At 30.8% G+C, this 20,351-nt stretch overlaps 4 protein-coding genes and 1 non-coding gene across 16 annotated transcripts in view; 2 read left to right on the top strand and 3 right to left on the bottom strand.

Annotated features, from left to right (window-relative positions):
* LOC122530402 (neuroligin-4, Y-linked-like) overlaps positions 1-2,689 on the top strand; it is a 294,079-nt gene extending 291,390 nt beyond the window's left edge. For all 4 annotated transcript variants that reach the window (XM_043657318.1, XM_043657316.1, XM_043657315.1 and 1 more), the window contains one exon: positions 609-2,689. In XM_043657318.1, coding sequence (XP_043513253.1) covers positions 609-1,255 — 647 coding nt within the window. In that variant the 3' untranslated portion in view covers positions 1,256-2,689. The remainder of the gene's footprint in view (positions 1-608) is intronic.
* Positions 2,690-5,483: 2,794 nt separating this feature from the next.
* Positions 5,484-8,544, bottom strand: LOC122530405 (la protein homolog). Its single transcript, XM_043657323.1, has 7 exons — positions 8,224-8,544; positions 7,685-8,038; positions 7,466-7,608; positions 6,435-6,516; positions 6,109-6,357; positions 5,904-6,036; positions 5,484-5,703 (listed from the first exon to the last, which is right to left on the bottom strand). Exons 1-7 carry the CDS (start codon positions 8,386-8,388, stop codon positions 5,618-5,620), a joined length of 1,212 nt encoding a protein of 403 aa, XP_043513258.1. The 5' UTR covers positions 8,389-8,544; the 3' UTR covers positions 5,484-5,617.
* On the bottom strand, positions 5,772-5,856 carry LOC122530407. Its single transcript, XR_006306983.1, has one exon. It is a non-coding gene; the product is annotated as a small nucleolar RNA U6-53/MBII-28 (small nucleolar RNA).
* A 504-nt stretch (positions 8,545-9,048) lies between the features above and the next one.
* Positions 9,049-11,178, top strand: LOC122530393 (translationally-controlled tumor protein homolog). Of its 2 annotated transcripts, none has more exons than XM_043657301.1 (5): positions 9,049-9,191; positions 9,724-9,794; positions 9,899-10,089; positions 10,164-10,405; positions 10,720-11,178. In XM_043657301.1, the coding sequence occupies exons 1-4, from the start codon at positions 9,164-9,166 to the stop codon at positions 10,393-10,395; spliced, it is 522 nt and encodes a 173-aa protein (XP_043513236.1). In that variant the 5' UTR covers positions 9,049-9,163; the 3' UTR covers positions 10,396-10,405; positions 10,720-11,178. The 2 variants fall into 2 exon arrangements, with proteins under 2 accessions (XP_043513236.1, XP_043513235.1); XM_043657300.1 differs by having other exon boundaries at positions 10,164-10,419.
* A 118-nt stretch (positions 11,179-11,296) lies between these two features.
* Positions 11,297-20,351, bottom strand: part of LOC122530389 (retinoic acid receptor RXR-alpha-B) — an 83,639-nt gene continuing 74,584 nt past the window's right edge. For 7 of the 8 annotated variants that reach the window (XM_043657292.1, XM_043657296.1, XM_043657289.1 and 4 more), the window contains 2 exons: positions 18,393-18,718; positions 11,297-17,278 (listed from right to left, as the gene is read on the bottom strand). In XM_043657292.1, the coding sequence (XP_043513227.1) occupies positions 17,005-17,278; positions 18,393-18,718 (600 nt within the window). In that variant the 3' untranslated portion in view covers positions 11,297-17,004. The remainder of the gene's footprint in view (positions 17,279-18,392; positions 18,719-20,351) is intronic. The other variant, XM_043657295.1, reaches the window with a different exon arrangement.

The following is a 20,351-nucleotide window of genomic DNA, read 5'->3' as shown; positions in this document are numbered from 1 at the left end:
ACTTCGTGAAAGAAAATCATACGACTGTTCACTTGCTCTCGCTTCAGCACGTAAAGTCTCCACTTTGACAGTTCTGAATTTATTCTTTTAACGAGATATTTTCTAAATTTGTAAAACATTGAAAAATTTGTTTCGTGATTAGATTGAAGTCACTCCTTTACAGCAATCACTGAAAACTTGCTGTACAATTTTTCTCACCTTTCTATTGAATTTCAAATATTATGGTTACACGGCTATATTAATATAGAAAGCATTTTACATTGATCAAACAAACAATTGAAAGAAACTCAAAATTATATTTAGAAAGTACGTGTTTCGTATAGATCACAAAAATATTTAAACAACCATAGTATGTTATATCTTATAATAAGCGTCAATGTTGTATCAGCGAAAGCATGACAACAAAGTTATAACATAAAATAATATCGACGATTTTTCATTGCTAGTAGCACAGTTGTGATCTTCACTACACATTTGTAGAAAAGGAATCATTTGAATTGTCTACAATTAAAAAATATCTGTCCCTAATATCGTACAGTGTAAGTAACGTACACTCCACTCCAATTAAGAAATTCAATAATTAAAAATAAATTCGTTGAATCTTCCAGGACCAGTTCGGGACGAGTGGTACACTCCTCTTCCCCTCGTTGGAACAACCAAGCCAAGCGCCTCGTCGACAACAGCGTGCAGCACGTCCACAGGTGACGACACTATCACCGAAGACATTACACCTATTTTGGACGACTCGGAGGACGACGCTGAACTGTTACAAAGACTAGCTTCTCGTCATTACTACAGCACTACTACAGCGCTTGCGATCACTGTGGGGGTCGGTTGCATTCTGTTGGTCCTCAACATGTTGATATTCGCTGGCATTTACTATCAGAGGGATCGCGATAAGAAGAGGGCAGCGATGGATTGCACTCCAAACGGGCAGGAGTCACTGCCAATGACAACCAGATCGTCCATGAAGGCTCCGGAGAGTCCAAGGCCAGCGCAGGAACCACCGCCGTCGTACACTACTCTCGCGAGAAGCCCTTCGATCCAGGAACACCAACAGATTGCTCAGAGTCAGTCAACGGACCTCGACGAACAGCCGAAGAACGAACAGAAATCAGGCCACGGGACCAGCAACGCCATCCACAAGGATCCCATGCCGCCGAAACCTCCCACGAGAACGACCAGCTCTTTGAGCACTAGCAGTGGCACCAATACGATTAAAAAACGTGTGCAAATACAGGAGATATCAGTATAGCATTAGGGGTTGCCCCAAGAGGGCAACATGAAAACCAAGAAGGTGACTTTCGTAGATTTCGAGGCGATCGGCGAGTCAAAGTTTTGAGAAAAGTTTGCACGAATGTGGATTAACGATAAGTGTCATCCGATCATGGCACCAGAGAATTGGGCAAAGAGAATTCTCTCTTGAAAGTTGTAGTGAAACATTAATGAACAATGGAGACTGTTGACATTACTCTCGAGGAAGAATCAGTTTTAAAGCGACGTTCAATTGTATGTTAAGTATCCTTTAATTATTCTGATGTATAAACAGCGATAACTGCCATATGTCATTGAAAGGACAAAGTGCTTTTACAGAAAGGCTTGAGAGACTAAGAGTGTTCCTCGATTATGCACCTTATTAACTCTATGCAGCATCTTGAATGTGTTTCTTTATATAGTGCGTTTCTGTCACAAAACGCTATCAAAGTTATGTATTGCGAAGAAGAAGCATTCGAAATGAGTTGATCAAATTTCACCGAGCTATTTCTTTTCACGAAACGTGTAACTTGACCACAAGAACACTATAACTGTTAACTAAGAGTGGAGTGTTTTCCAGAATATCTGATGTTGGTTTTGTTTTTCTACAAATATATTGTTGAATAATTGAAACGTAACAAATATGTCTCTTCTTTTCACTTGCTCTTTATTTTACACATTTGAAATAAATTTCAAAATCTCTACGACATTTATCTCACACACGAAAGTAGACAAAAGTTGGAAACGTATCTAAAACTTTCAAATCGAACAGTATATTTGAGGAAGAATGAAATCGATAATGTAAATTTATGAGTTAGCACTGTAATTATCTCACAATCAGTGTTCTTTCAAGTGTTCTTCTCGTAGCTGGCATCCAAAATGAATTAGCAACGATCACGTGATTAGAATAACTTCTGGTATGACTAGATTCGTGAAAGATTCCTACTTCCGTTTATGGGTACAATTTAAAAGCCGTTTCGTGTCTTTTCTATTCCAAGTATTGAAAGTTGTGCACGAAATCGCACAGGGATAATCAATTAAATAACATTTATATAACACAATTCGTAGAAAATTGTATGGAAAGATGATCGTTTAAAATGACTTCTACAATTGAAGAAACGACAATTCCATTTCGTAACGTCACTGTATACATGATATACGAAATGATTTTTTTTTTTTTCCAGAAGCAAAATTTGTAGACAAAATTAATAGAAATCTGTGGATGAAAAATCACAATGTTAGTTTGATTTATCATTGAAAATTATTATCTACTCTGAATGTATTTCACCTTATTTCGTCTCGCGTGAAACGGAAATTGAAGAACTCTGTCAATTTTGTTACCTCCTCATCATCTTGATATCATCGTTCACTAATTAAAGGAAAAAAAAAAAAGAAAAACAAAACTAAAAAAAATGTATACTTAAGCGCTCGATACTGAAAAAGACCAGTTCTTGTATTCGCATTAGAAACTGATGCGAATGGTGCGTGAAAGTTTGAGATTGAAGTGAGTAAAAGGAAATTGCATGTTCAGTTTGAGCGGAACTTGAACTACATTTGCGAAAGTTCTCTAACGACATGTGCTCAAAACATAATCATAAAGTTACAATTTCCTTTAAATTAAGTAATATCTACATCTTTTCGACCAAGTAATCTAAGACGAGATTACAACCGCGTTTATGCAAATATAATTCTAGAAGTTTTCAAGCTGAATACAATGTCTGTGTTATACATACATTAAAAATTATTAAACAAATTGGATTTATAAAGCGCAATGTAAATTATAAACATTATAAAGGGACTTATTCCGTTTTTTTTTTTCGAGCACTTTAAATCTCTTCTATTTTCGTTATTTTTACTTGCTGCACGCAATGTAGTGCGTGTTTTAATATTATTTTTGACATAAATTGAAATTGATAAATAAAAATATTCATGATTCTCCTTTCAGTTAAAAAAAAAAAACATTAAATATCGCTGATTCTATATATATTTTCAAAAACAAATTATTAAAATATTAATTTGTTAAAAAAATTTATCCTTTGACATACTCATAATCCAGACTGATTATCAATATTAACATACAGTACACCAACAATCACTCTACTGAGAAACAAGTTCTCCTCTAGAGGAAAAAAACATCGTGCACTTCAACAGACAAATTTTCAATCATCACGTAAAAAGATAAAAACACCTATTCAATATAGTCGAACGTACTTAATTGATTGTGCGCGTTTTCTTCATACCAATACGCACATGAACTAATGAAAGCAAATAACGTTGTATTTTAAATAGCAATCATACTATACACGATGCCGTGTAACTGTACTATCAATTTCGATCATTTTCAATACACCATTTCGCGAAGAAAAAAAAAAAAATATTCGTCAGGTATCATTTGCGAATGATACGAATCGTCAGACGTATTCTGACTGTCCGTTAAACTGTGTGAACGGGATTATTGAGTACGTAACAGTGAAATTCAAGTAGTAGAATAGACGAAACACCTTTATAAATTTCACTGTAAAACAATAAAATGCTGATTTCTAAATACATCTCTGATTACTATAATTATTCATATCCTTATAACCGAATGTATTGTTACACATGGTTACAATGGGTATTGTTACTATGGGACTAAGACATAACGTACAATTTACAATTATCAACGAAATCGTACTTTTATCTTTTTCAAGTAATACACAATGGTCAAAAACGGTAACAAGAAACATGTGCTTAAAATAATTTTGCCTATATAGCAATTTGACATCTTTTCATATTTATATTATACATAAATATTCGCATAATAAAAATATAATCAATATATATGTATAGTCGAGGACATACCGAGAACAATTTTGAATTATTCGATGGGCAATCCTCTTTTTAGCAGGAACTATACCTGTGTTGTTAGTATTATCTTCGTGTGTTAAGACCTAAAAAAATTTTTGTAAATTTAAAATATGTTTTTTTATCTTAATTGTAATGTAAAATTTGCATTCATACAAGATTCAGTTATGTTTATAATTTAATTCATCAATCTGCACGTCGATCACATCTGCCGAAATATAAAAATTTGATTTCTAATACACGACAAGGACATCATCATGACGGCTATCGCAACGCATGTGATTCCAATTACAGATATAAAGAGACTATGCCACTATCTTCCTTTCGCATGTTCACATCACCAAAGTAAAACTGAAAAAAATCACAATTTTCATATTAAGTCATTTTATTTTTATAATGTATTTTATTTAATAAAATACTACCTCGATTTGTTTTCTTATCTTTTCTAAAAGTTCCCTAGGTGGTTCCGTGGAAGTTTGTTTACAAACAGCGATCATTTATCGTTTTTACCCTCGCCATTAGTTTCAACTTCAATTTTTTTCTTAACTGTTTTCCATTTTTGCCGCCTCTTACACAACGTATCTATGAAATTCAAACTTTCTTCGAAATTGTACTTCAAATGGCTAATTCTGAATATTGGTGAGACAAATTAACGAAACAAGAAACAAGAATCAAACAAAAAAAAAATTAAATAAACAAACAGAAAACTATAATCTGTTTTTCCAAAATCGTAAGGAGACGTTATAACATGACGAGTTACAATATAACACTTGTACAATATAACAGTCATTCTCTTGATGTACTCCACACAGATATATAGATCATGTTACTGTGATAGCATAGTCATTACGTTAAAATATTCTTCCGTTATTTCTGATTAAGAGTTATTCTCTAAGAAAGAAAAGAAACATCGTTAACATCTGCAAATGAAATTTCAAACGATATAAAAAAATAAAAACATTTATTTAATATAGTTGAATTTTATTAATCGATTGTATGCATTTTCTTCATACCAATACGCACATGAAGCATATCAGTATGATCAAGAACAAAACATATATTATGCATAGCAATCGTACTATGCACAGCGTCGCATACTATCGATTTCGATCATTTTTAATACAGTTTTATTAGCCGTTTTATTAAAAATAAAATAAGGATATTCGTCAAATATTTTTTGTGAATGAGATGAATCGTAAATAGTATTATTGAGCACATAATAGTGAAATATAAATAAACATCTTTATAAATTTCACTGTAAAATAATCGAATATTAAATTACACGTGGGACTACAAATATAAACATGATGTACTTTTATCTTTTTAAATTATACACGTTGCTCGATAGAGTAACAAGAAATATAATTTTAAAGTAAATTTACCTATTTTGAATACATAGCAACGTCTATCTTTTCATAGTTTATACATAAGTATAATAAAAATATGATTAATATACACGTATATCAGAGTAAGTATAGAACAGTTTTAGTTTTAGTCGAATTTAAATAACGTTTCTAAACTATTCAATAGCACCCTTTTTAGCGGGAACTGTAAATGAATCACTGTCACTGCTATGTCTTTTCCTTTGTCCTCGTGTGATGCGACCTACAACGTAATTTTTACAAATTTAACATATGTTTTGTGCTAATTGTATGTAAAACTTGCGATCATAAAAAATTCAGTTATATCTGTGAATTTAACTCATCGAGATCCAGAAAACTGATTTCTCAGTATTAGCATGGCAAAGCATCATTATGGAGATAATACTATTAAAAAATTATTTCTAAATTTTCCATTCTACTAACCTTTTTTGCCTTTTTTTCCTTTGATGTATTTTTGCCTAGTATTTGCCATTTGTTCTTTTACCTTTGTGAGATATTTTTCTTCTTCATCACTTTCCAGGACGCGACATGTAACCTCTTTACCGCTTATTGTTATCTTGTAAAACAGAAAAAAAAACTCATAAGATAAAACAATATTAAGAATTAAAAAATAACGGAAGATACTCACTTTGTTTTCATTCATTTTGTCAATTACAGTCTTTGCAGTGTTTTCTCCTTGCAGTCGAATCCATCCTTCCTTATCACCTATTTTAAAATCAACAAACGCAATATTTGCACCAAGTTGTCCTAGACGTCCTTTAATGTCCTCCCTCGAACATTCATTAGGTACATCAGAAAAATAAATCACGCAACCTTTTGGTAATGGAGTAATCTTATCATCTTCTTCTTCGTCACTATCGTTACATTGTTCTTTCCCCTAAAAAATTAAACAGTTTATTACTATGTTTAATATTAAAGTAAATATAAGAAATAAAATATTCTATACTAAACAACCTCGTTTTTCTTTGCTTTTATTTCTGATCTCTTTTGTCTTCTATCTTCCTTTTCCTTTGCTTTTTCTGCACTATGGTCAGCCCTTTCAAAATTTCAAATAATTATATTACAATATTAAATCATAGACTTTTAATTGTGCAGATCATTATAACTTTTATAACAAAGATATACAACGTATTTGTAGTATTATAGACCAGTGTTTTTTTTATAAACGAAACGAAAGTGAAGAAAAAAAAATTGTAATGTTTTTCATAACCAACATGATGATGTACTTCAATTTTTCATGTTTATTGTGTTGTAAATTTTTTAAATAGAATGCTATACATTCTTTTATGTAATTTGAAAATATATATCAAGAATTGAATGAAGTAAATTGAATGTTTTTTAACATTATATTGATAAAGCTAAAATATTATGTTCAATATGATTTTCATTTGTTTCAATGTTTATGTTTTCCACAATACAAATGTATATCTGTTCTGTCTAAATAGTTTTAACTTTTTTGCACACAAAAGTAACGAATGTTTACTTTTTTTCATAGCACTTATAAAAACACATAATATGTCGAACTTTTTTTCTACGAAATAGCAATACATTGCGACTAAATACTTACATTTCAAAAATCAAATAATTAAAAAGCGTATCAAAGCAAACATTCCTCACTATTTCGTACAAGAATACTAAAAGTATATTTGTATTATGGAAAATATAAATATTTAGACAAATAAGTGGAAATTACATTAAATATGCAGCCTTAACACTATAACATATTATGAATATATAATTAAAAAATATTCAATTTATTTCATTCGTTCCTGACTATATCTGACATTCAAATGATATAAAAAACAATGTATACCATTCTATTTAAAAAATTGAAGATTATCACTTGAATGTCACAAATATAAAAAATTAGAATAACTATTATGTTGATTATAAAAGAGACAACTCTTGTTTACCTGTGAATTACAAGAAAAATGCTGATCCACAATAACATGGAATAGGTAAATATTCTAATCTGATTAACTTACGACCATTTTCTAATCAATTCGGTGTCTCCATATTTTACAGATTTCCTATCCATAAAGGCTTTTGCATCTTCTAGAGTTTTGAACTGTATAAAAATAGAACCTTTAAACTGCAACTTTTTCTCTTTATCTTGATACTTCCTCATCTATCAAATAAAAAAGCAGTTTTTTTCAACCATTTTTTAAAACATCACATCCATTAAACAAGAATTGGATACTTACAATGACATTTTCAAATGGTTCATAATCACTGAGAAATGTTGTAAGCTTTTCAATAGTAGTGTCACGTAAAGGAAATCCTTTTGCATATACTGTTTTAGCTTCCTGCGCCTTCCTGTATTCTGCGTCATATACTGGCAAAGGATGGTTTGGAGAACGACGAATCTTTTTTTTATCTTCTGATATTTCCATAAGCTCGCTTGACTCCAAAGCTTTTAGTATAACATCAACATCTTGACTCAGAGAGGCCAATAGTTTAAATTTCAACATAATAGTCATAGGAATCCATCCTTCGTCTAATTTTGTTTGTTCAATGAGAAATTTGTCTCTCTGCATATTCACGTCTCCAAAATAAAACTGAGAATACCAAAATTTTTATGAATTGGACAGTAATATCGCTATTGACGTATTATATGAAAACTATGAATACATTGAAACAATATCTATATCTACATGCATATATTTATAAGTCTACATCTTAAAATATACAAAAAAATGATCGTTTGAGTTTCATGATAATTGGCTAATTGATCAAATACTACCTCAACTTGCTTTTTAATCTTTTCTAAGAGTTCGCTGGATGGTTCTTCGGAAGTTTGTTTGGCGGCATTTTCCTCGGTAGAAACCGGCATCACGGTTTTAACCTTGATGTCGGTAGGGCCGTTTGCCACAATTTCAATATTACTTTTTTCTTGCCCGTTTTCCATCTTCGTCGCTTTTTATATGCGTTCCAATAAAATTCGAGCTTTCGAAACTTTTTTAAAACGTAAAAAGAAATTAATTCCTTCGTAAAATCGTACTCAAAACAGCATGACACAAACGTGCTCCGTTTACTCGGAAACCGGAAGTCGAAATGAAGGTAGTACTTGCATCAATATGAAATTTGAAAATGGCTGCGCAAATGAACATATTCATAATAACTCCTAAACTTTTGTTATCTTATCCTTGACTAATGTAACAGATTGATTTTGACAATCGTTTATATTTAATAAATAGAAGAAATAATAATACCATAAAAAATTCTATTTATAATTGCAATGTATAATTTTTTTTAAATATAAATTAAAAATCAAAGATACATGTAAAGATAATTTTTCCAAAATATCTGATATGATTTGACCGGAACTGAAACAAATACTTTATCAAAGTTAGCATGATTTTACCTCAAGCCAATATTTTTCGCCTATAATAGCTTGCCATTGTTTTGTTACTTTATTTTTAATAAAAATTTTTATCGTATAATTTTTAAAATATAATATGTGTGACATCTATACATTATTGTATTTTTATATTAGTATATAAAATAATGGAAATATTTTGTTCCGGAATATGACTTTAAATCCTTATGTTGGCAAACAGGTAAAGAGTAAAAATAATAAAGTTGGCTACATCCTCTAGTACTTTGCTCCCTTCCGGTTCGCTCTTTCAGGGTGACTGTCTTATTTAGTTTAGCTGCATTCAAATCTTTCTCCATCTTCCAGTATGAAGATCTATAAGGATATTTTCACCGGTATGTAAATCTGAAATACCATCAAAAATTGTTTGTGATGAATATTTTTCAAAATTTTTCTTATGTTGAGAAATAAAATTTGCTTGATTGAGAACGGGTTTGCAATGACGTTTCTATCACGAGGATCCAAATTTTAAATACCCATAGTTATAAAATATTTCCTGACTGCAGTTTTAACTGTTTAAATATATAAATATTTCGTTAAACATATTTTTATCAATATTTCATATTGTAGAAATATTTTACTGCTCGAATAACTAATATTCTAATTTATAACCTCTCCATATGTTCGAAATGACTCATTTCAATAAAAAAATGATACAATTTGCATTAATCCGTGTAACATATTTTAACAAAGATGAAAGATTTTTATTTTAAGTCAATTTTTTGGCCGCCACAAGATAATTATTTAAAAAATTTTGCAGTTTGTACAAATATGTGAAAATAAATAGTAATGTAAGATTTTACATAATTATAGAATATATCTTGTAACATTGAAATTTATATCTTTATTCTAATATTTACATTCCAGGTGATGAGATGTTCTCAGACACCTACAAAATAAAGTTGATTGACAACGTTTTATATGAAGTGTATGGCAAGGTACAGTGTTTTCAGTCTTACTTTTAAGTTATGTTATCTAGATATTTATTCACATTATATTCATTGTATTAATATCATAATTTCTTTCTCTTTTTAATAATTAGGTGATTACTCGCAAATCAGGAGGTGACATTGAAATTGCTGGGTTCAATCCATCTGCTGAAGAAGCTGATGAAGGAACAGACGAAGCAGTGGAGTCTGGTGTTGATATAGTTATGAATCACCGACTGCAAGAAACTTTTGCCTTTACGGATAAAAAATCCTATACCTCATACTTGAAGGATTATATGAAAAAGTAAGTAATCCTTTCTGTAATAATGAGAAATGATGTTTAAGAAGCAATGATATTGATGAAGCAATTTTTCTTAGATTGGTAGCGAAGTTGGAAGAACAATCTCCTGATCAAGTGGAAGTTTTCAAATTAAACACAAATAAAGTAATGAAAGATATATTAAGTCGTTTTAAGGATTTACAATTTTTCACCGGCGAATCTATGGATATTGATGGTATTGTAGCATTAATGGAATACCGTGAGATCGATGGTGAATCTGTGCCTGTACTCATGTTGTTTAAACATGGTCTTGAGGAACAAAAGTTTTAACTAATTTTAGGTATCCAACAAATTGTGAGTTTTATATTTATTACTTGTATTTCGTTGATATCCGTAATCATTTAATGTACGTGTAACTGTGTTAATAATATTCAAAAATAGAATTGTATGTATACACATGTTTATTCTTGCCTTATACTTGTTTGTATTTGGCATTGCACAAACATGTAAGACAAAAATGGTGATTAGATTCCCGCTGTGGTGCGCTTTTTCGACATAGCGTCTATTATAGCCAAACACTGATAAATAAAGTCTCGTTATTAAATACATTAAATACGTAATAAAAGTGAAATTAATTTTTGTACATTTTTCCAGATAAATCAAGACTGTACACATGCTGAAAAGCTTGTGAAATTTAGTTAAAAGGAAAACACGATTTTACTTCCAGTCTCATTTTATAATGCAGTTGACTTATTCATTTAAATCAATCGATGACAGTCTCAAAGAAGCTAATAATTGTACATGTAGCCTGAATGAAGGGAAGATGGATACGATGATGCACATTCCCTTCAATTGACCTGTGTCTGATTTCGTTTGTAATATTGTTTGTAACATTATTTTTTTACTTCGATTTTTTTATTGATCACTTATTAGAGACTTTAATTTATGATTCAAAAATGGAAGATGGGGAAAGAAGTTTGCAGCGATGAAAATATCAAAATATACGTCTAATTATTGTTAATGAAAAAAAGTCTTCATGGATAATAATTAAATCTGAAACATACTCTGTATAATGTCCAACACGAATAAAAATGTGTTTTCATAAGTACTGCCTACAAGCCGTGTTCTTATTTTGATTGTATATAATTGTTTCAGCTAATTTTCTTGCAATAACAATATTTTCAATAGTACTTTCTCGCAAGTATACGATGATGAATTAAACAATCACCACTTTGTTTCATAAAAATATTATATTTAGACAAGTCAGAATAAACGATTTATCTCTTGGCGCAAGACCGTACATTATATTTTCTTTGCTGAAGGACTGTTATTAGCCATACTGTTTTACAAGTACATTCAGAATATAACTTCTTCGCGTCTTTTCCATTAACAACTTCGCTATTTCACTATCGCATTCTCTCTTACACTCTTTGTTCTCTATATAATATATCCATCATTATTATCGTATTTATTACGCACATTTTCTTGAGAATATATTACTCTCGTTCGTTATAAAACAGTTATTTCCAATTCAATATAGAACTCTTCGCATTCCAAATACGTTTTCATGTGCCACTACCTGAAAAAGTATCATGTTTACACATACAAAAGCGTATTTTAATAATATAATAATAATTCGTATGTATGTATGTATGTACACAGTCGTGAACGTATACATATTACATACACGTACATTAATAAATGAACGTTCAACAGATGTACAAATTATTGTTTTAGAGTAAGTCGAGAAATTACATTTACAGCTTAAAGATAGTAAAATTGAACTCCAAAAAATATACGTACATACAATCAAACATTTATGTACGTACACATTCGTCGTTCATAAATATGCACATATAGACATTGCTTTAATTATCGAGCACAACCATAGTGTTATAAATTACTAAGCACTAAGATGAATTAGTGATCCCAATTTGAAATAATGTACTGGAAACAATTTAACATACCTGATCTCGTTACAATAAATTATATTAAAATTGTTATTCACAAATATCTTTATGTTAATGCAATAATTATATTTCAATTGGAATATTAAAGAGCTACTCGATACACTTGTAATCACTATATTTTCAAATATTGCGTTCACTAATGTTTTTAACACGTTGAGCGCCACACATTATGTTGATCTTTTCGTTCACACTATTCAATACGATCAATACGATCAAATGGTGAAATACTTGATCGTGAAAGCCTAAACTAACAACGGAAAAAAATAAAAGAAAAAGAAATATAAAAAAAATATTTGCCGGAACGGCTGACAAATCGTCAGTCTCACAAAAGACACAGTACAATTTCGTATTTCAAAAATATTGCAGAGAATGTTGCGTTGCTAACTCGAAAATATTTGGCAAAAAATTAGAAAAAAATTTAACAAAGATGTAAAACTTTTTGTAATACATGCAAAAAAAAAACGTATTTTTTAGATTACATTAACAAATTACATTGGTTTTTGATAAAATATTATATTTTCCAAGGAACGGCCAACTAACAAATGTCCAAATAAAAATTAAGGCTTTGATCGATAAAAATTGTTAACCTGTTAATTGTTGACCCGTATAGACCGACATGGTACAAACAAAAAGTCTAGTGCCGGTCCGTACGAATCGGCGTAGGCGTTTAACGTATTAATGCTACAAATCTTGCGCATCATTTATAATTTACAATCAAATTATAAAATCTATTAATAATAAAACGATACAACAGTTTCATAAGAATTTTTTCCTCATTGTTTTTTCAATTTGAAGGAAGAAAGACAAAACATGGAATATCAGATCGTGCTAATATTCCAAAAAATAGTTAATCGTAATGGCAGTTGCATAAGTTAATTTGTTATTAATATATAGCATACATAAAAGTTTTTGACATTTATACACACAGAAGGATCTTTTTTTTTTTTTTTTAGTACTCTGGCTTTTTAGCTTAACTCGTCAAAGGTACAGTATTTAGTAGGACACCTACTATTTTTTAAGTGGGATATACCTTACAATTTAGCAAGGTCAAACATTTAGTTTATTCGTTATTATTATTAATATTATACTTATTTGTACTGGTCTATGCAGAATGGGTGCGTGCGAAACGTTCTCAACACTACCATAATATGCTATGATTCGATATAATTCCAAAATTCTAATTTTTAATAATACTAGTCATTTTCGTTTCAGTACAAGAAAAATATAAAGATATAAAATACAGAGCATGGACGTATTTTTGTTAATCATCTAAACAATTAGATACATAGAAAGTAAAAAGCATTTCCTCGCAATATCGACGGAAAATATACATATTTTTCATTTAACGTAAAATTTTGTTCTCCATTTATTTTAATATCTCAATGATCATACAGAAGGTTTACAACGCACCGCATTCATTCATTCTAGGACACTGTGTTACTAAGTAAAACATCACTACATACAATTTGAGCATCGTACGATTTCTATAATAATTCAAAGAAGTATGGCAAAAGCGTTAAATTTACATTGATATTACAATCGTATACACAATTTCTCGGTTCGTGTACAACATCAGTTCATTATGAGAAGCATGCTGTTATCTGATAAATTTCGTGTTCCGATACATTCCAGGATTCATCGCGTTGTATCTCTTACCTTTAATACATTTAATCATAGGACATTAAAAATTCTGCCATTATCTTTGTTACTCTACTGACCGCTACTGAGGTTCTCAATTATTATTCGTGAGAGAGTTCTGTTTATATATTCATATATTATTATGCATGTATGTATAGATATCATCATTTTAACATTTATATATTTATATGAAACTTCATTCACAGGTAGCTTCATTCGCGCCCACCAATCCCAATGGTCTTTCATTTGCTTATCTCTTTTTTATTATTACTATTTATCATTATTATTACACGTATTGAGGAATTATATGAGGTGACCGCAGATCGCGTTTCATTCAGAGGTAATTTTGGTCAAGATGTATACTTTTCAATATGAATGTAAAGGAACAGAAAATTACATCCTGATCGATAAAATATCAAGAACATTAACATTACAGGACAATTGCAGTATGATTTTCTTAATATCTCATGTAGAACATATAAATATAAGTCATTTGGTTTGAATTTATTTTCAGAAATTATTCGGAATCGTGGGAATTGCATTGTATAACTACAAAGAAATTTTATCCTGCGTTTCAATGTATCGTGCTAGAGAAAATTGTAAAAGAAAGAAAGAAAGAAAGAAACAATTAAATATACCAGACATTTTAAATGAATAGCAACTCCAGCAATATTTATAAAAAAAAAATCGGGAGTTTAATAATAATGTGTTTCTTTTTTTCTCATGGTATGCATAACATTAAAAACTCTCATCAAATAGATAACAATAACCAACAACTAACAATCGTAAGCATTCACGCAAAAATAGAAATATGTATAATAATATTTCAATATTATTATAATTTATATTATTGAAGTAAGTATGATCATTCCTTATGATTTCTAGAGTACTATAGTAATTTATGTAGATGATTAAAACTGAAGGACACTAAGATAAATTTTTTCCTTTTTCTCTTTCTTACTTTGTTTAAAATCTTATAATTATATTACAACTTAGAAACAGTAAACGTTCAGAAATATCATGCACAAGAAAAGTATAAATAAATTTTTATTTATGGAATTCTTTTTAATATAGTGCATCAAGATATTTTCGATTATATTTTTTAAATATATATTTATATATCGTTAAATTTTCTCTCAATTGTTAATTGAAAAGATTAAAATATATAAAAAATTAAAATTAAAATATATAAAAGATTAAAATATATAAAAAATTTGGAATCCTTATTGCCACGAATTTAGATCAATCACAATTCATATTGTTTTATTCATTTAGAAATAATAAACTAGTAATCTACAAAATTTAAAAAGATAGAATATAAAATAGAAATCTTTTCAATTGAAATTCCACCATTTTCTTCTATCCTTCAGCTGAAATCATGAAAAGAGCTCTATAAATTACTAACAATGACGGTAAGGTTCCTATTTTAATTCTGTTCCTATCTTGATCAGTTAATTCTTACATATCTAGGTTTAAAGAATAAACCATACGCAAGCATCTCTTGAATGAATATTCTTTCTCTTTTTTTTAAGAGCCATCTCATAATGCATCAAATTCAGGGAGAAACCGAAAATTTTTACTAATTCTTAGCAAATGATTAAAATACTGTCAAATTACATACGCTGTTCACTATTGTACAATCACATAACGAGAAATTCCTATCAAACGCAAACAAAGGCAAGGAAATATTAATATATAAATTGAGTGAAAATTTCCATGTAATTCGCCGTATACCAAAAGTAAAAATCGCTCTTAATAAGAAATTCTCTTTCTTATTACATTACTTATCTGTCAACAATGTGTATGTATCAATGATTCTTGATATATCAAGTTATTCCCCATTGTTTTTTTAACATAGTCATATGTTACGACCTCGGTATTTCTTGTTACACACGTAAGTTGTATATATATAATATACATTTACATATGCATATAATATATATAATATATATACATTTACATATACATATAATATATATATATAAAGAATTATCATAATATATATAATTAGTAATGAATTAATAAGTTTTATTTCTTTTTCCTCTATACTCTAAAATACAAAACAATAAATTATCATATTATAATGCACACATGTGTAAAACATTTCCAATTTATAGTACTTAATAATTAATAATAATAATAATAATAATAATAATAATAATGATAATAATAATAAGAATAAGAATAAGAATAAGAATAATAATAATAATAATAATCTACATGCAATTGTAGCTTTTTCAAGTGGCGATCCGAATCGAGGCAGCGTTGGAATGTAAAAATATCCGATAGGCTTGCGCTTGTTACAGATTTGCACCCGCGTCGAATATCGGCAATCTGTACCGAGATGGAGGGGAGAGGAGATCGTCGGAGGATCGTGTCGTCCGTACAACTATACATTTTGAAAGACTCGGATTGAAACTGACACGTCAACGATGAGAAGAGATAAAATACAAAGTGCGATAAACAGGCAACGAAACAGATAATTGGGGGAGGGAGGGGGGAAACACGAGAGAGAACAGCGTTCTTAGGAACTTGCACGTGGTTGCAGGGTTGCTGCAAAACGATTGTCGACGTGAGTGCAAAGTCCGAAGTCCAAAGCGAATCGAGGATATCGGCAATATCCGGTAGAGGAAATCGTCACGCGTGAGAACTTAGCACGGATACACACACGTGTGACGTGTGTCATCGACTCATAGACTCAAAGAATGCAAAGCGAGATCGTTCGGATCGTTGTAACGAGCAAACTTACTTCGAGAAAACCTCGGAAATTCGTTGAATTCCCCGATCGTTTCGAGAAATCTTTCGTGTGGCTCTTCCGTTCTCCGCTAGTGCGTTCGTGGCTCGACTTCCGGCATGCTCTCGATACGAATCGACGAGAAGAATTATAATATGCGCTAACGAACAAGATATAAATAAAACGGCGAAGAAGACGCTAAACGTAAGTAAATTCCATTCTCACTCGACTTTTGTGAGAATATCATTTTTTTTTTCTTTTTATGTTTTTTTCCCCCTTTTGCAACCACCGAGAGATGTCTATTGATGAAGTTTCCGACGGAAATTTCTTTTTTTACATACACACACTACTTACTTACATATATACATACTATATATATATATATATATATATGTATGTATGTATGTATGTATATCTTTAATGCTGTTCTTCGTTTTTCTTCTTTTTTTTTGATATATTATATATCTATGGGTATACATATATATATATGTATATATGTGCATATATATATATATATATATATATATATATATATATAATTTTTTTTCCATCTTTTTATAAATCGGTGTGCCCCAAGACGCGGCACACCTTTTGCTCCTAAGGGTCCGATCGTGACTCTAGCATCTCGACGAGGAAATCGTCGATCGGCACGTCGCCAATCATTTTGAAAAAGAACAGGTACTCCAGACACTTCAGTCCTATCGATCGGATGGCTGGCAGGCGTAACAACAATTTCGCGAATCTTCCAGCGTCGTCCGGCCAGGCTACGCGGCAATAACCCTCCAGAGCTGCGTAGATCTTCTCGCGGAGCAGCGTCACTTCCTGGATGGATTTCAGTCCTCGGACCTCGGGGTTGAAGAGTATTATAGATCTGTTCGTAATTAATTATTGGTCGATAAATGAACGTGATTTCGGGGAGGGAAAAATGGAGAAGTGAATTTAATAACGCGAAACGTTAAAGATAACTGTTGCTTCTCGATAGCTTTGAATCCTCGGACTTAATCGCAAAGAACTGGATCGTGGAAGTTTCAACAGATTTCAAGACAAGAAGCTTCAAGCAATCATTTTCAATTTTGATCCTGCGATTACCTCTATACTATATTATTAATGTTGAAAAACTGTATAATTAATACTATATTATTAATGTGGTTGAAAATTATATAACTCAGCGACGAAGATAAATGAAATAAATAAACATTTACCTGAAACAAGTTCAGATTTGAAGAGTTCTAATTAGAAGACTATCGAGAAGTATGAATAATAAAAAACTATCATCTTTTGAAAAATCGATGTAAAAAGTACGAGTAAAAGAATGCTATATCTCATTATAATATTTCCATGTTTAGCTCGTGATGTATTGTTACAAAGCTCGAGGAACAATTTTCTTTCGTCAATCTGGTATGTTAAAATTGGAAATAAATAATATCTATTCATAAAAGAAAGAGATTATTAAATAATTGTACCCATTTGCTCCAATCTAAAATAATTAATAATTGTAAACAGATAATTCATCTCGCATTTCTGGTAATAATATAGGAGATAATGTATTCAAACTGTGGAAACATACATACGTAGACGTACGTAACTTTCAAATTACACGGGAGATAGACTACTACAAGAATTGCGAAAATATTTTTAACAATTAATATCGAATTTCTTGTCAGTGTTCCACATTTCCTGCTGCAAGATGGACCTGCTATAATCCTTTGCACTTGCTCGAATCTATCACAGAGTCACATATATTTATCGACAAGAATTACCGGACAAGCAAAACGTAAAATTTGTATCAGAGAAACGAACTGTGTTCATAGCACAATAAAAAAAAAAAAAACATAATACATTTATATTTATATTTATAATTTATTTTGCAATTTTATTGGAACTGTTTTTTTTTTTTTTTTTTTTTTGATAATATTAAAAAAAAAGAAAAATTCGCAATGCAAAGGGTTAATATGCAGAATATGTAGAAGATAATAATTACCGACCTCAAACAGCCAAGCTCCGTCCTGTCCATCTTCATTTCGCGCATTTTCGACACAAGCTCGGAAAGCACTCGATCGAATATCGTGCCGACGCCAGCCTGCTGCGCCGAGTTCCGGTGCACGGTGATTCCCGTGGCCAGCACGATACCGTCCTTCACGTCGATGGAACGGTGGGAAAAGGAGGCTATCAGCAACTCGTTCCAACCGGCCCTGAGCAGAAGTACCTGATCCTCCAGTGGCAACGACGTAAAATGCGGGATGTGTTTCGCCCATGCTACCAGCTGGAACAGCTGTTTGTTCGTGGCGTTGCAAATGTGCGACACTGCATTCTGTGCATTGCAAGAGATGCCGAATTAATCGGAGGAGCGTTTCGTGGAACAGCTACGCACAACCATTCCACGAAAATCAGTTCACGGCGTCGTTGTTCAAACATATGTGGGACAAGGGACAGAACAAAAAAAAAAGAAAAAAAAACTGGATAGCAAAGAAAAAGAAATTGCTCGTCGAATTGAATTGTTCCGATGGTTGTTTTAACTATATAGAGATGGAACGAAATTTAATATTTTTAGATTGGTGAAAAGTTCGAGTTCGAAACTTTGCCTCGAAATATTTTTTTTTTTTTTTTTTTTTTTCAGGAAATATTTGTTAAACTCAAAGTCGCTGTAACTCAATACTGTATAACATCATTTTGGTTTGCAATAATTAAATTTTCAGAGTTTAAACGCAAACTCAATCGGATTGCTAGTTAAGTGAAAATAAATTCACAATTGACACAATATTCTTATATCGTCGTTTCACAAAAATAGCAGGAACTCTTGAGTTTCGAGGTTCCGAATGTCCCATCTCTAATTTTAACCTTTCGATGCGCTCTTTTGATCATCTTCAATCTGTTCCTCTGTCGTTAAAGAAATTTTTTAAAATTGAAATAACACAAAAGTGTTTGATAGTATATTTACGTTGAAATCGAAATATTACAGATCTTTGTTTTAGTACACTTTCAAAGAGCTAAACGCGAATTGAGAGAGAGAGAGAGAGAGAGAGAGAGAGAGAGAGAGAGAGAAGTTAAATTAATCTCAAATTTGGAATTTAGAAATTTGTTAATATATGATCCTGACTCTCTTGCATAATAATTGCTTTGATATATCCATAACATTAATAAATTGGCGAGTTATAAGTTGGAAATTATAAAGTTCCCATGCAGAAGCAGTTTACATAATTTCAAAAGTTATTAGTTAAATCAGTTATTAATAACTTGTTAATTGTACGCTGCATATTTATTATAAACGATTATTTTATAAATTAACAATTATTTTATAATTCATTTTAGAAACTTGTGAAATTTAATAGGTTATAATTCATTCATTCCTATCGTATCCGATTTTTTAATAGTAACAAATTATTTCGATGCTATTATTGTTACGTATCATTTAAAAAACGTCAAAGAGGCCATTGCGATTGAAGATGTAGGATTTGTACTATCCAATTTTTTAACTGGGACGTGGTAATAGACTGCTCAAAGGAAATAAGGTTTGAAAAAGAGACATTAAACTGTAATTATTACGAATTTTTGAAACTACTTGGTAAAAGACGTTTATTTAGTAGAATTTTTTGAGAAGAAAAGACACAATTGTTTTAATTCTCTCCAACGAGAGGAAGACCTCTTTATTAAACGCCCTCAATTACTTCGAGCAGCTTATTCATCGATGCAATGCACGACTCGATCAATTTTTTAATTTGCATTGCACAACGAAACGATCATATCAGATCGCCATTAAAGGATATCTCAAACGAGATTAATTCAATCACTCGTCCGGGGTTCAATGATAAATAAATTGATTTCGTCCCGAAGCAACCGTATGCAGTCTATAAAACTGACGTTCCAATCTTACGAGCACAATTCTTTGCAAAACATGATATACAATATATACATCATATAATATGTAATATAATTTGGTACAAGAA

The sequence above is a fragment of the Frieseomelitta varia genome, unplaced genomic scaffold, assembly GCF_011392965.1.
Source record: "Frieseomelitta varia isolate USP_RPSP 00005682 unplaced genomic scaffold, Fvar_1.2 scaffold_341, whole genome shotgun sequence".
Classification (NCBI taxonomy): domain Eukaryota; kingdom Metazoa; phylum Arthropoda; class Insecta; order Hymenoptera; family Apidae; genus Frieseomelitta; species Frieseomelitta varia.
The sequence above is the reverse complement of the archived record's forward strand: the minus strand, read 5'-3'. Positions and strand labels throughout refer to the sequence as shown.